The following is a 16,313-nucleotide window of genomic DNA, read 5'->3' on the forward strand; positions in this document are numbered from 1 at the left end:
TCTCCCGCCCACGGTTGTGATGAAGGAGGAAATGGGTTATCTGTGTAGAGGGTGCCCAATGGCCAGTACCATGTGTCCGGTTCAGAACTAGCACCCCCATCATTGCATCTGCCGAGCCTGTCAAGTTCCTCAGAGAGTCTCTGTGCCCTCGCTTCCCAGCAGGCTGCAGACATCCTGGTAGCCACTGCTGAGTGTGTGAGTGAATGAAAAAAGCAACTAGCTCTCACATCCTCTTTGAACTCATCCACTGCCTCAGGACCTTTGCACCTCCTGTTCTCTCTCCTTGGGTGGGGCTTCTGTCTTCCTTTGGATAGCTACGTAGCCTGCTCCTTATGTACTGTTCACATGTCACCTGATAAGGGAGACCTTCACTGACCACCCTCTGCAGAACAACATCCTCCTGTCCTGTGTTGCCTACCCCGACCCCACTGTCTCCTTCATTGCTGCCTGTGGCTTATCAGCCTCTATGCCATCTCTTTGGGTCCCTGATGAGCCCCAGTGCCGAGTCTGGAATATGTATGTCCTCAAGCGCCCCAGACAGCAGTCTTGTCTCCTTTGTCCCAGCCAGCTAATTCCCTGGTCTGTACCCCCCACTCCACTGCGGGACTCCTGTCCAGCCAACCTTCCTTTGGCCTCTGTGCAGCCCAGCTGCTGTCTGACTTCTTTCTCAGACCCTGAACTCCAGGGTGTTGGTGTTGACCGTGACTGCAGCCTTACACAGAAGGGGGCAGTGTTTTAGTCCCAGCAGCTGGAGCCCCGAGAACGCCGTGGCTGCAGGTTTGGGGCTGCCGAGCCAAGGGCATGTGCTGGAGGTGGGGAGGACGCGGCTGGCTCCGGACCACCTGCAGCCTCATCCGCAGGGGCACGGCCTGGATCTGTGCTGTGTGCAGAGATTTTGTTTGGACCTCATTTGAAATTGAGTGGTCATTATTTTAGAGAACCCTGAACACTGCTTTTGATACTTTATGAAATCCTAACATGGTTTTTTTCACATCTTTCTCCATTGAAGATGAACTGACTGGAATCCTTAAGAAGTTATCACTTGAGAAATACCAGCCCATTTTTGAGGAACAAGAGGTAAGGATGTTCTTTTTGGATGTCCATTTAAATCCTACTGTTAAAAAAGAAAACAAAACCAAAACCCTTTGTCTGAACAGACAGTTTTCATTCCATAGGCCTAGATTGCTCTCTGTCACAGAGACAGCCACAGAAATAGAAATCATGTTCAGCACATTAGTTCAGTTCATTACAGTGAAATCCTGGGGACTTTATGGCTTGTTCTCTTATAATCAGATTCTGTAACTTTGAACACCGCGCTTTCGAGCAGAGTTTGTGTTGGTCCTGAAAATATTGTTGTTGCACAGAATTGATTGGTAAGCTTTTAGGTTTAAAGTAGGCCACAAGCAAATCCTGGGGAATCTGTGTTACATGTCTGGAAATAATACGGTAATCTGAGGGATTCTATGTGCTTAGCATTCAAAATCATATTTAAAAAATTACTGTTCTGTCTGGCACTTCCTTAAAATGTTAATTTTAGAGTTATCATATGACCTGACAAATCTCCTAAATATATCCTCAAGAGAAATGAGATACATCCACACAGAAACGTGTACACAGATGTTCATTGCAGCATTATTTATGCTAGCCAAAAAGTGGAAAAATTCAATGTCCATGAACTGAAGAGAAAAATACAGGATGTAACACCTCTGTACAATGGGATATTATTCAGCCATAGAAAGAATGAAGTAGAATACATGACACAACAAGGAGGAATCCTAAAAACACGCTAGAGGAAAGAGTCACAAGAGGCCACGTACAGTGTGATCTTGTTCATGTGGAATGTCTAGACTACGCAAGTCAGTAGAGACGGGAAGTACATTCATGGTTGCCAGGGGCTGGGGGGAGGCAGAGTCGGGGGTGACTGCTAACAGATTTGGGGTTTCTTTGTAGGGGGTGATGGAAATGATTTAAAACTGAGGATGGGGATGGTTGTGTAACTGGATATACTACAAATTATTGAATCATACATGGATGTCATGTGAATTACATCTCAGTAAAGTGTTAAAAGAAATGCACTGTTTTAGTCAAATAAAACTCTGCAGGCCCACTAGCAGCAGGCTGTAATCACTGGTTTAGAATGTTCTGGAGACCAGCTTAGCACATGAAAACCACCCTAATTACAGTAACAATCCTGAGAGTCACCGATTGTCCACAAGAAGCTTGAGCTACAAAGAGGCATTTGTATTTTGGTTCAAGAGGCAAACAGGGTGCAGTGGCTCTCCCTCTCCCAGACTACTTCTCTGCTGTACCCCGCCTGTCCTTCCTGCCTCCTTAGCATTAGAGACTTCATTCAGCAGTGATTTGTCTCATTTCTGAGAAATCCTTCCTGCTTGCTGATGGTTACCTGCTGCTGTCTGAAAGGCTCAGAGTCCTCTTGGGGTGTATGGAAGACACAGATCATCTCTTTCAGAAGGCAGCATTTGTTCTGCCTTCTCGGCTGTCCTCCCTTTTCTAAGCTGGGTTTGTCACTCATTTTCCGAGGTTGTTGGAGCTGTCCAGTGTAGGGACCAAGGTGTGTTATAGCCGAGGTAAAGCTTTCTGAATCTACAGGCAGGGGAAGGTAGGGCGTGCAGATTTGCTGTTGGTTTAATTTGCCCACCAGAAGTCTCCATGGCTTCTAGAGCTAGGGTGGGAGCTGAGGCCTCAGCAGTTCATGGTGATGGGTGGAAGCTACTCCTGGTGGATTGCCTGGTGTGCTGGGCTTGGGGAACTGAGACACTGCCTGTCACCTGCCCCCTGTCAGGAGTCAAGCTCAGTGTCTCCTCCTGTGACTTTGTTTCCCTCTGGGCAACTTATAAGCCATGTAGCACTGTGAGAATTCCCCTCTGTAGGAACCCACAGCCCAGTGTTCCCCTCAGAAGCCTGAGTTGGATGGGTTTTAATCCAACTGGTGACCACCTAGACCTCCAGCCTAGTCCCCCAGCCACACGGATGCTTCTTGGTCTCTGGAGGAACTCCTTAATATCTTTGGCACGCGGATAGCAGTTTTCCTTCATTCCTGGTGCTGGTAAAACTTCTCCCTGGCATTATATATATTTTTAGTCATCCGTGAGAACTGGAAGAAGCAATTGGGTTCAAACATGTTCTCCTTGTGTCATAGTGAAACTGCAAGACAAATAATATTCAACTTTCTACTTGTATTAAGATGGCTTTCAATTGGCTAGATATATTTTTAAAAAGCAATAATGATGTCTTCACAAAATAGAAGGCCATTTCTGCCATAAAAAGTTTGGAAGCAGCTAGGTGTGGTGGAGACTCCTATAATCCCAGCACTCGGGAGGCTGAGGTAGGAGGATCGCTGACAGTTCGAGGCCAGCCTGGGCTACAGAATGAGACCCTGTCTCAAACAAACAAACAAACAAAATTCGGAGCTGAGGCATTCAGCTCCCTCCAGCTCTCTACTCCTCTATCACCAGCATATGTGGCCCTTATCACAAAAATTCAGTGGCTTCTAGAGCTCCAACCCTCACACCCACATTCCATATGTAAGGTAGGACATATGGGATTGGATTTCCTGAGTGTTAAGGCCTGCTCTTTGTCTTTTTTTTTTTTGATACCAGGAATCAAACTCAGGATCTTGTGCTTGCCAGGCAGGCACTGTGCCACTGAGCTATATCCCCAGCCCTGTCTCTTTGTGTCTAAAACTGTTGTCACCCTGTGTACACTGAGGTAGGTGTGCTTACTCTACTGGAACCTCTTTTGACCTCCCCTCCCCCTGCCTTCAAGGGGCAGAGGCCAGTCAGCCAGTCTCCTGGGGCACAGCCTGACTTCCTCTCCAGGGCCCAGGCAGGGATGACAGAGCAATTAGAATTTCACCCATAGTAACTAAGGAGTATGCAGTATTGGAGTGCCCTGGTCCTGGCCTCTTCACCTCGGTTCTCTGTGGTCTCTGTCCATCATGGCTTCTGCTTATTTTCTCACTCTGTCTCTCCACAGTCTGCACCCCTCTTATCCTCTGTGGGGGAGACAAGGTGAGTACAGTGTCCAGTGTTGCTCACAGGTGCGGTGACACTGGGATGGGCTTTCCAGTGACAGCACTTGGAGTGACAGCGCACACTGCCAGATTCCCATCTTGGAGACGTCTGTAATTTGTTTCATTGTAAGGGTCTTTTCCAGAATGCCTCTGTTTGGAAAGGTCAAGGCCCTGGGCTGAGGAGAGTTAGCTTGTGATATTTTAACTAAACCGTAAAATGGGAAGCCTGGATTGGAAGTGGTACGTCGTAATTAATTCCCTGCTAGTAAGCACTGATCATGCCTCATTGCAGCAGCTTTGTGGCTTTTGGGAAAAGAGTGTGGCCCTGCCGATAGTAGTGGACTTTCTCTTCCCAGGTGGACATGGAAGCCTTCCTCACCCTCACTGACGGTGACCTGCAGGAGCTGGGCATCAAGACAGATGGGTCCCGGCAGCAGATCCTGGCAGCCATCTCTGAGCTGAACGCAGGCAAGGTATCAATTCGAAGCCTTCTTCTTTCCTTCTTCAGACGGCTGAGAGCTTCACTAGCACCCTACGACCTTTGTGGGGGTCTCCATTTCGGCCCCTATGCTACCTCTGATGGAGGCCCACCCTGCTTGCACACTTACCATGACTCAGTGTGTGAAGCTACCCCCTCGGGTAATTGCAACCCACAGAGCCAGGTGTCACCCTCGGCAACTCTGGAGTTAGGCTGGCTGGGTTGGAATCCCAGGGCAAGGCAGGCACTACCCCGAGCCTTGCTATCCTCCCTGTAGTGGTGATGGCGCTGGTTTCAGGGCTGTAATGCCTGGAAGAGCTCTGGGCACCAGAGCTGTCAATCACCACTGATGATAGTGGCACCCTGTATTTTGGTCTAATGTTAAATTTCTGTTTCATCAGCGTTAGTGCTGAAGGTCAGCAGAACCCTGCCCCCCACCCCAAGGCACACGCATCCAATAAAAGAGCCAAGTCACCAAACCAGAAAGGCAGACCCTCACTCACTCTGCAGACATTGGCTGTGGTTGCTGTCGGATGCCCAGATGCCCTTGCCATTGCTTTTTCCCCCTGACATAGAATGGCTCTTTCTGTGTCTCCTTCCAGTGGTGACAGATGGCACTTGCTCACCTGTTGTCTCCTCACACTGTGACTCACAGCTGCCCACTTGGTGGAGAAGAGCAGCATGTCTGGGATTTTGCAGTTATATATAACTGTTACTGTGAGGGACATTTCTTCTTCCTCTTTTCTTGTCTTGTGGCCGTTGTTCTCAGGCTGTGTTCCACACTATGAGATTATGTCAGAGAGCATGACCAGCTTTATGGTTCATTCTGTATATTGCCAGGTTATGCATAGAAATATTGAACAGACACGCAGTACCAGCAGCAAATAAATATTTATGTAGCATTGTGTCATTGACAAATCACTGCATACATTTCCCCAGTAGGCCCGAGCAGAGTCCCCAGGCAAGGAGGACCTCCCAACCCTGCCAGGATTGGGGGTGGGTGTTTTTGTTGCTGTCATCATTATTATTGCCTGTTCACAAGCTATGAGGTGATCCTTCAAAGTGCTGTAGTTAGCATCGCTCCAGCAGGGGCCAGGCTGGTTCTTTCTCCTCTGGAAATGTTCCTATCATTCCTCACCTGTGCTGTGGGCCTGGGCTGCTCATGTTATAGATGGGGAGGCCCAGGCTCAGAGGTGGAGCATGAACCCTGACTTACAACCGGTGCTGCTGCCGCCGCTGCTGCTCAGCTCCATTCCTAGGCCTGGGTCGGGGAGGGTAAGGGAGGCGTGGAGGCTGCTAGAGCATGTTGGTCTCGGTCTTGGATGTTAGTAAGGGCGTCACCAGGGAAGTGAAGGCAGAGTGGTTCACATGGGGTGAGTCAGCAGAAATAATAACTGAAGTCTGTGGCGCTTTGGTTTATCCACGGGCAGGAGCCCTCTGAGGGTTTGCCACAGCCCAAGTACTGCATGAACGCTGGGCAGTCAGCATCGCTATGCGCAGCCCCGTCCTGTGAGCACGTTGATGTGGCCGCTCAGTTACCCCTCGCCAGGGCTGCTGAGGTTGGCTCCAGTTGGTAGGGGAGAAAACCAAGACACTGAGATTTAGAAGAATCTGTCCAGGGCCACACCTAGTAAGTGGCAGAGCCAGGACAGGAACCCAGACTTGGTGTCTCTTAGTCCTCCTCACATCCTTCTCACAGGCGGCACTCAACCCTCAAGGTCAGGTGATGCCACCCAGCAGCCTCCCTGTAACTAAGACAGGCACACAACAAGGAGAGGTGATGGTGCTGCGAGAGCTCCGGACAGCAAGTGCGGGCCGGGAGAGCCAGGAGCAGGGGACCTCCCTGAGGAAGAGGCGAGGAGCTGAGACCTGAAGGAAGGGTGGAAACCCCTGAGTAAATGGGTAGAAGAGAAGTGCAGACCAGACCGAGGGGGATGCTTGTGCAGAGTTCTGCAGACGGGAGCATTTCTTTAGTTTTCCCTCATATCCACTGCACCTCAGTATAGGCCCTATCAGGAGAAGCTTCAGAAGGGACAGCGGTTGGCAGTCCTCCCTGGGGACCCAGGCCACCAGCTCCCGCCAAGACACCCCCTGGGCACCTCTTAATCCTCTTCACATCCTTCTCACAGGCGGCACTCAACCCTCAAGGTCAGGTGATGCCCCCCAGCAGTCAGTGCAGGACGGGCCCCGTCCCAAATACTTCCTCAGGGATAAAAGCCAGGTAGAGTTCCGGGGAAATGGGACCACAGGTCACAGTGTAGCATAGAGAAAAGGCGTAATTGGGAATGGTTTAAAAAATTAATCTTCTGCCGCACTACTCTAAGTCAGGGGTCCCCAAACACTGGGCCACCGGCCATTTCCTGTTTGTGGCTGTCTGGAACCAGGCCACAGGGCAGGAATGAGCCGTGGTGAGCGAGCGAAGTGAGGGAGCGAAGCTTCCTCGGTATTCACAGCGGCTCTCCATGGCACATATCAGCGCCCGAGCGCCACCTCCCGTCACACTGGCTGTGGCGTTAGATTCCCACGGGAGCGAGATCCCTGCTGTGACCTGCTCATGTGAAGGTTCTAGGTTGGGAGCTCCTTATGAGCATCTAATGTAATAATAAGAAATGAAGTGTAGAATGCAATAATAATAGAAATAAAGAACACAGTTTAATATAGAAATAAATGAACAAGGGGCTAGGGATTTAGCTCAGCAGCACAGCGCCTGCCTGGCAAGCACAAGGTCGTGAGTTCAATTCCCCCTACCAGAAAAAAAAAAGAAATAAATGAACAATAAATGTAATGCACTTGAATCACCCCACCCGCACTCCTAGTCTGGAACAATTATCTTTCATGAAACATTAAATCCATCCCTGGTGCCTAAAAGTTTCTTGTTTTTCTTTCCCTTCTTTCCATACTGGGGATCAAATCCAGGGCCTTCTTACTGGGCTACATCCCCAGCCACCACCCCTTATTTTAAGGTGGGGGTCTTACTAAATCACTGAGTTGCCTAGACTGAGTTCAAACTCATGATCCTCCTACCTCAGCCTACCTGAGTGCCACCATGCCCAGCTTAGATCTTTTGTTTTGCTACCCGAGCTCAGCCATTTGGCTCAAGTGAGCTGAACACAATCAGGACCCCAGACCAGGACCTGTGCAAGAGAGGGGCCCAGCTTTTCTTGCTCACCAGTATCTTTTCTAACTTTGATCCACAGCATGCCAGGAGGTTGTAGAATCAACTTAGGAGGTTGTGAGCAGAGTTGTAAACAATGAAATAGAATAGAAACTGTCAACAGGCTTTGCAGGTAGGAAGGGTAAAACTTGTTTCAGTTAATACATTTACATGAGACAGGATTGTACTAGAAAATGAATTTCTTACACAATCAAAAAAGCATTTGAGCATTGTAACCTAAAAATTTTTAGAGGAACATTAACCAAAAACCTGATTCCTAGTAATATACAGTATCAGCAAATAATATCAGGCATGGTAGTGTCAGTGTCATATTTTTTTTGTTTTTTGTGGTGATAGGGATCAAACCTAGGGCCTCACTTGCATACTAAGCAAGTGCTCTATCACTGAGCTGCACCCCAGCCCCAGGCATAATAACATTAGTAAAACACTAATGTTTTTAAGCAAGCCATGTTACTACTGGGTGAACCCACCCACGTATTTGATTACTGAAGTGTATGTACTTGGATCTGCTTTCTTGTCTGTCATTGTCAGATGAGAGATGCATTGAAGAAGGATAACCAGAAATAGTAGTCCTCACCCCTAACTAAGCCTTGCTTCTTTCTCTTTTCTCTTTTGTGTACTTACCATTTTGCTAAATTTGCACAGTACCAAAATGGTGGAAAGAATTCCTTTTAATAAATCACAACTCGGCCACTCCACAGCCAATACTATTCACTTTGGGGTGGTTACTCAGCAATGTTTTGTGCGAAGTGTTTCTTCCCCCGCCAGTGTAATTTGGATCTATAATTTTATATCCTACTTTTTTGTTTAATATGAAATATATGCAGCTACCACTTAAGAAGTATTTTTAATATAATAAATTTGCAAAGGTGTACTAAAATATTTTTTTCAAAACCCCCTCTTTGGTAGATATATAGATGCATAAAAATAGCGCTGCAGTAGACAACTGCATGTATTATATGTATGAGGGTTTCTGCTTATCCCCCCAGAATAGATGTCTGAAATAGAATCGCTGAATCAAAGAGGCAGGCTCAAGGTATGTGGATGTCTTTCTGAAATTCTTCCAGAAAGAGCCACTGAGTACCTGCTGCTGTGGATACGAGAGTTCCCATTCTGCAGTCTTGCCAGCATTGAGTCCTGTCAGTTTGGGGTTTTAGTTTTTGTTTTTTGTTCTTATGATACTGGGAATTGAACCTAGGGCCTTTGCATTGAGCTACATCCCTAGCCTGTTTGTTTAAATATAGGGGCTTAGCTAAGTTGCTAAGTTTCCCAGGCTGGGCTCCAACTTGCAATCCTCCTGTCCTTTGGGTTTTTAATCGTTATTAATTTGACAGGCTAAAAGAATGTGCCTGGTTTTAATTTGCATTTCTTTAAATACTAGATAGGTTGAACCTTTTTTCTACATTTAATGGCCTTTCTTTTTTGCTTTTGAGAATTGCGGGCTAGTCCTTTGGAACTCAGGGACTGCTAAAGGGCAGTTATCACTGTCCTCTTTGGTCAGTTGTGATACAGGGAGGATTTATGGCTTTAATCATCTACAGCTCCCTGCTAAGGTTGGGAGGCACCAGGTGTTGGAACCCCATGCCCCCAACCTCATTTCTCAAGGGGTTAAGACAAAGGTGGCATTTATTTTTATTTTTTGTTTTTTTGTTTTTTTAAGTACCGGGAATCAAACTCACTGTCTCGCGCTTGCCAGGCAGGTGCTGTGCCGCTGAGCTAAATTCCCAGCCCCCAAAGGTGACATTTAGTAGTAAAATTCTTGGCATCCTTCCGTTTATACCTCCAGCCCTCAGAGCCTGCACTGGGCCACCCCCCGTTCATTATCTTGGCTTGAACTTCAGGGCAGCCCTGGCAGGTTACATTACTCTGTTTTATAGACACGGAAGCTCTGCGGAATGGGGACACATGGGGATGCCACCACCAGTCACTGGTGGCGCAGGACTTTTGGGTCCTCTGCCTCATGTTCAGTGCTGTATCCCTCCCCTGAAGCCTTAGGGTTGTGTCTGTGGAATTCAGAAGGCATTTTTACAGCTTATTTAAGGTTGTTGGCAAAGATTGATGTGAAGGGAGAATCATACTGTCTTTTCAGGGGTCTAGCAGACCTCACCAACACACCAGGTCCCTGCACGGAGCTCTGGAAAGGGGTCCTCTCTGGTGGGGAGTCTATGAAATGAAATAAAGTTTGATGTCTGGGCTTGGTCAGTGGGGATTTTTTTCTTATTAATCCTTGAAAACAATCTGCCAAAGGCTATTCATATTTAATTTGCTTTTTGTTTTCACCATATTTAGTTATTAACTTAGAAAATAAATGCTTAATCCAGACTGCTGCCCCCTGAGGGCAGGATCTGCCTGCCTCCTGCCACCCCCATTGGGTACCATGTCAGCAGCAACCATCAGAGCTACTGTTACTGTCCATTTTATGTTGAGGAATGCACAGCTCTGAGAGATTATTTTGCTGAAGGCCACCGAGTTAGTAAATGGAAGAGGTAGGATTTGAACCCAGGCTGTTTGATTCCAGTCTGTTAATTCCAGAAGTAGCTGTATTGCTACTTCTCATCTAGGCAATCAGCATCCACCCTTTTTTTCCCATCTCAAAACATGGGGATGGATGGGATTTTTATTAAATTTTCTAGAAATCAGAGCTGGAAAGATGCACAGAGCTAGGCAGGTCGAGCCTGCCCTCTTGGCCCTGTTCACCTCATCCAGGGTTTACACGCCTGCAGCTAGGGTCCCAGACCAGCCCTGTGGGTACTAGGGCAACTTCTGACTCAGTCTGTTTTTATTAAACTTGATACTCTTTCAATTAGGACATTTATTTCCCCCAAGACACCCATGAGTTTTTCAAGTGAGTTGAGCATTAACCACGCTGTATCAGTTTAATTCTTGGTTTAAAAAGATTTAACAAGACTTTCTATGTCTATTTTCAATTTCCTCCACAGGGACGCGAGAGACAAATTTTACAAGAAACCATTCACAACTTCCACTCATCGTTCGAGAGCAGCGCCAGCAATACCAGGGCCCCTGGCAATAGTCCCTGTACGTGATCCTCCTTGCTATGGCCACTAGCGTGAGTTCTCTGGCCCAGGTACCCCTTCCTATAGTCAGGGACCAAGCCTCTGCCCCCGCAAATGTGCCAAGTTTGTCACCCCACTGTGCCTGGTCCCTTTGTTCCCTGTCAAGGTCCCCCTCCCTCCGGTCCCTGCAGCATCAGTTGGTAAGGTTGTTGTGCTACCAAACTCCCACATGAGGACTCCAGTACTCTTCTAAGAGGCTAGTCATGTGCTTCTGGTGGGCACGTGGTTTCATGCAGTGACTCAGAGACGCAGCTCTGTTGCTCTTATACCCTGCCATCCCCAACAGAAAAGGAAAAGGATTGTGGAAACAGCCAGCATAGCCTCTTCTTAACTGCCTTGCCCTTAGCTGATGCTTCACCGTCCTCTTCACATTCCATTGGTCACTGGTTGTCACATGGCTCTACCTGACTGCAGAGGAGGTTGGGAAATGTAGTTTCCACTCATGCTTTTCAGCAGTGCTCTAAACTTAGTAAGGGAGCAGTCTGATGGAAAGATATCCCTCCCTGACATGTCTTACCTTAAAAGCTCTAAATTATCCCTCATGGCTCAAGTCAACTCCCAGAGGAAGCCTTTCTCAAGAAAGAACAGAACTTGTCCTCCTGGCCATGGAAATCCCTCTATGCTTTACATGTTACTGCTTCAGACTTCACCGCATCTACTGCATACAGTATGCATCAGCATTTGCGGAGTGTGTTTATGCATTTTTTCATTGCAAAGGCAGCACTCATATAGGAGAGAAAAGAGGGCTCACTGTGTGGGTCCCTCCTTTTTGGCCTGCAGTTTCTCTACCTGCAAGATGTAGGGTCAAGCAGAGACAGTACTATAGGGCCCCCATGCTGCTCAGCTGGGTCACATGGGGCTTTCTGCCCTTCATATGGGAGCAGGAGACCAAGGTGTCTGTGAAAAGAATCCAATGCTCAGAATTTTAGGCAAAGAAATCTATACAGAATCTGGAATTTCTTCTGGGCCCTGTTATTGCCATGTTCCTCAAAAGTGGACTGACCTGTGTGTCTTTCTGCCGTGTCATACTATGTTAGATAGGCCCCAACTTTAAGTTCCGGTTACACACCTGCTGCCAGGTGTGCACAGATGAGCCAGAGCTGTCCCCACACTGGAGGATCTGGACAGGCAGGAGAAGATCTGTGTGCACGGGCCCCCAGCCTCAAGGGGCAGCAGGGCAGGTGGGAGGAGCCTGTGCTCTGGGTACAGGACCAGTGTTCAGATGCAGCCCCCTTCCTGTCCAGTGATATGGCAGGGATCTCCTCAGCCCCTCTTAGCTGGAACTGGGAGCCTTAGTGCATCAAGCGCTTGGTCTACCAGAAGCACCCAGCAGGTGGTGGCCTCAGAACTCTAACCCTTGCCATGAACTTTGCCCACCATCTCTCACCTGTCTCCCTTGGCCATCAAAGCCAACCCCCCGCAATCCTCCTGTCTCTGCTCATACTGAAAAAAAAAAGGCACGTCCCCCCTGCCTGGCCTTTAGAGGCAGTCAGCACTGCATTGCCCAGAGCTCATGGTTGCCTCTTTGCCTGCCTACCTAGTGGCTGTCTTTCCTCCCTCTTCCTCCTCATCGCTCACCTGCAGAAGCCCATGTTCCACATGACTGAAGATGACACATTTTAGCCGTAGGGACAGACATCTATATGAAGGTTCCCCGTTGTTCTCAAGGGGACATGCTCATGAAGCACCCATTGTATGCCCAGGCTTTATCACATTTCCCTGCATCCTTACAGCCACCCTGGAGGTGGCATTGTTTAACCTCATCCTGTACATGGGGAAAGTAGGGGTAAGCAAGCTGCTCGCCAGTTATGCAGTCTGGCAGGCACAAGGCTGGCCTTTCTCTTCAGCCCATAGACTCGTGGAGCTGGATACCTCCATGATTCTGGGTTTTAATTTATTGATGTCCTTAGGAGTTACCCACAGACCTGAGTTTACCCTAAAGTACATGGGACACTTTGAAGCTTTGTGCTGTCATCTCTTTTCCCCATAATTGGCAGATAGATAAGCTTGATTGAACATCTGCGAAACATGGAGCTGTGCTGTGGTTAGTGCTCCATGCCTGCACACACGCGTGATCCCGTCCGAGGACCCTGGGCAGAGCAGGGCTGGTTATTCCCCTTCTGCAGGCAGGACACCTGAGGTTGTGGAAGCTGCCCCTCTCCTGTCTTTTTCACTGAACTGTAGTGGTTCCAGGGCTTTTCCTGGCAGGCAGTTTGTGTGCTGGCTGGTGAGGGGTCCCTGACACCCTTCCTGGGCCTTGGTCACATTCTTCCTAAGGACCCTATCTGTCTCTAGCCTGCTTCCAAGAGGCTGTTCTTCTACACAAGGAGTGCCTCCTTGCTCATTGACCTTCACGGGAGTCTCCCAAAGTGTGCTCTTTAGAGCACTAACTCCATAGGATGTTAAAAAAAATTTTATACAGAAAGCTAAGAGGTGTGTATGTGAAAGTTGGGTAAGAGTCTGTGATCAGGCAGATACTGAATTAAAGCCAAGACAAGACCCTTGCTGGGGGCTGTCTCACCCTAGCCCTCTTCGTAGGACACATAGCTTACAGCATTTCCCACCCATGTCTTCTCCAAGATGCTCTTGCAAGACTGGCGTCCCTTCAGCGTTGCCAGGGAGATGTGACCTTATCTACAGCAGTGGCAGCTGTGGGGGCTTAGCCAGGGCACAGTCCTCCCGAACTACCTCTTTCCCCAGCAGCTGTCTTCAAAAGTGGCCCAGTTAGCAATGGGATACAGAGGTAAGGGAGTCTCCTGACTAGGAGGGTTCTCTGTCTTGGGCATCTCTGCAGGTTGAAGGGCATGGTTGCCCAGCATCTGTGAGCAAGGCTCCTGCCTCCATGCAGAAGGTCAGGTGGAGGCCAACTGGTTTTGTGGGGAGAATGTCTCCTTTTGCATTTTGTGCCTCATGGAATATGCAGTGCATCCACCCTGCACCGGCCCACACTTGTGCTCTGGGTCCATAGGTGCATCCTCTTGGTGCTCTGGAGACCACAGTCTCCCGGAGGAGACAAGTATGTGAGCAGCAGTGGGTGCTGTGTATCACGTCCTACAGTGACAGTGCGTGCAAGTGAGGGGCATGGTGCAGGGACAGTTGGTGGCTTAAGCAGGCTCAGGAAAGGAGCTGGGGCTAGTCCTGAAGGGCACTGCCACAGATGGCCAGGAAAAGAGGAACCCCAAGTTGAGCTGCATTGCAAAGGCAGCGTGTAACCTGTGTGCATTAAATATTTTCAGGACAGGGGAGGGCTAAGTTAGAAACTTGTTCTTCTGATTTTCAGTCATTTTCTTTGAAATATATAGAAGCACATGTTCCCCTGGAAAGAACACTGGAGGAGATAGAGTCAGGCCTGCTACTGGGTTTTGACTCAGCCACTTCTTGCTGGGTAATATGGAGCATGTTTCCCCATCTCCTCGTGCCTCGGTTTACCTTTTGGCTGTGAGAAGATAGCAGTCCCCGAGGTTCTGAGGATCAAATGAGGGCAGGAAAAATCTTTTCACAATAGAGCTGTGCATATGTCAGGTCTTTCAAAGATGGTTTCACATTTTACATCAGTCCCTGCCTCTCTCTCCCTCCTTCTTCTCTCCCACCTACCCTATAGCCATGGCTGATTGGGTGAGGCCGGAAGAAGCAGCCCCCAGCAAGAGGTAGTAGCAGCTTAGATGGCTCTGCCAGCATCCAGGCCACAAGGAGGCCAGGTTTGGCCCATGGATTCCTGTCCTCAGCTGTTCCTGACCTTGGGTATTTGTGTCACTGGGATTCACACCAAGGTGGACAGAAAGAAAGAAGGCTGTCTGATCGAATTATGGAGGCTGGTCCAGCACAGGGGCGGTAGGGAGCCTCTCTCGGAGCTGCCTGAAGACATCGTACAGGCCAGGTCCAAGACTAGATGGCTGCAGACAACTCCCCTGAGCTGTGCGTCCAAGTCAAGTGCCATGTGCAGTGCCTGGGATCCTTCCTGCAGGCTGGAGGAAGGTGGCATTTGCAGAAGGTGAAGTGAAACACCCTCTGCGGCTGTCCTTGTCCATTTCAAGCAAATTAATGGTGTCTAATTAACCAGTGGGTCCTGTTCAATGTATAAAGAGACCTGATGTTTTCCCTAATAAAGTCAATGCCAGATTCTGCAGGACTGGCTGGAGAGAATGACTCCCCTCCTGAGTGGGGGCTCCTGTTCCCTTAGAAGTTTTGCGTGTATTCTTCAGATATTTCTTGAGGACTTCCTAGGCTCTCCGCTGGTTTGGAGTGCTCTGCTCCTCCTAAGAGTAGACTTGCACTCTACCTTAGTATTAGCTCCTCAACTGAGAAATCAGGCCCAGATGGGCAACAGTTCACTTGATCTTGGGAGTGGCACAGGAAGTGGTGAAAGATCAAAACCCTGTCCACTTGTCTAGCTCTTCACACCGCACTGGACTTCCTTCCTGTGGCCAAAAGCATAACTTAGTGCACCCACAGTTCCCCATTCCCCTAAAATGGGGTGGAGCCAACTCTCCATCATAGTCCTTCCCAGGTTCCTGTTTGCTGTAGGACCCCGGCTCTCAGCCACAGGCATGACCATCTTTCTCAGGAAGACCTTACGGTGGTTGGGGTAGGCATTAGCCTTGACCCACATCCTCATCAGGGCTACTGGGCCAAGGCCAGGACACCATTTTGTTTCAGACCTACAGAGTGGTTTCCATTTTCCTTATGTCACATACTGCTTTATATTATTATGTTATTGTTTTTCCCACACAAGGAGTTGATCCTTTGATTTTTATTTGCCAAGCTATATATATTAAATAATGGTGAATTTCTCCACCCTACCTGTCAGTTTGGTGACTGTGGCTCAGCAGTAGTAACCAGCTCCTCCTAGTCACACACAGCTAACATGCTTAGTTTGAATGCAAGTCTCAGCCCAAGGTCCACATTGTGTTTGCGATGTTTTGCTGCCTGTCAGAGAAAGTAACCCAGCCAACAACAAAACAAGTGACACTTTGTCATTTAGGTGCTGGTTCACAGTGGGGGCAGGGCACATGGAATACTGTAAATGGCTTGGAGGTTCACTTTCTTCTGAGAACTGGCCTCGTCCGTGGTGTTAGTGCCTCCTACTTAAATCCTCAGCCGCAGGATGGTTAGGGAAGCAGACAGTTGTGTCCAGGAGGTGGAGTGAGGCTATGGGCCACAGAAAGCGGATGGCTTCCCATGACGAGGGACCAGAGCTCCCTGGGAGGGCATTACCCCTGGTGGGCCCACAGGCTGACCAAGCCTGTTCCAGGGCTGGCTAAGAGGGCATGGGCCAGGGAAGTGGCTCCCACATGCCAGTGCCAGGTGGAGGGAGAAAAGTAAGAAGGAGGAGTTAGTTTACCTGACACTGAGCTGCTTCATTTTAGAGTTGGCCTCGATTCTGACAAAGCCTTGTGCTTGCTTAGGCAGCACATGTACTAAAATTGGAATGATTCTGACAAAGCCCCTCCTACTTTGAGGGGGAGGGTGCAGTTATGGAAGCTTTCTCCCAAAGTGTGAGAAACACAGTACTAGGTCCCTTTTGAGATCCCATCCAGCCATTACTGTAAAAGG

The 16,313-nt window shown here is 48.7% G+C and overlaps 1 protein-coding gene across 1 annotated transcript in view; it reads left to right on the top strand.

Moving 5' to 3' along the window:
- The window catches only part of Anks6 (ankyrin repeat and sterile alpha motif domain containing 6), a gene marked incomplete at its 5' end in the record, with an annotated part of 50,193 nt that extends 35,293 nt beyond the window's left edge, over positions 1–14,900 (top strand). Inside the window, 4 exon segments of the mRNA XM_013513227.1 lie at positions 1,010–1,077; positions 4,390–4,506; positions 10,626–10,722; positions 14,362–14,900. Of these exon segments, the coding sequence (XP_013368681.1) occupies positions 1,010–1,077; positions 4,390–4,506; positions 10,626–10,722; positions 14,362–14,411 (332 nt within the window).
- Between the last annotated feature and the right edge of the window lie 1,413 nt (positions 14,901–16,313).

This window comes from Chinchilla lanigera, unplaced genomic scaffold (assembly GCF_000276665.1).
Source record: "Chinchilla lanigera isolate Chin_1 unplaced genomic scaffold, ChiLan1.0 scaffold00018, whole genome shotgun sequence".
Taxonomy (NCBI): Eukaryota; Metazoa; Chordata; class Mammalia; order Rodentia; family Chinchillidae; genus Chinchilla; species Chinchilla lanigera.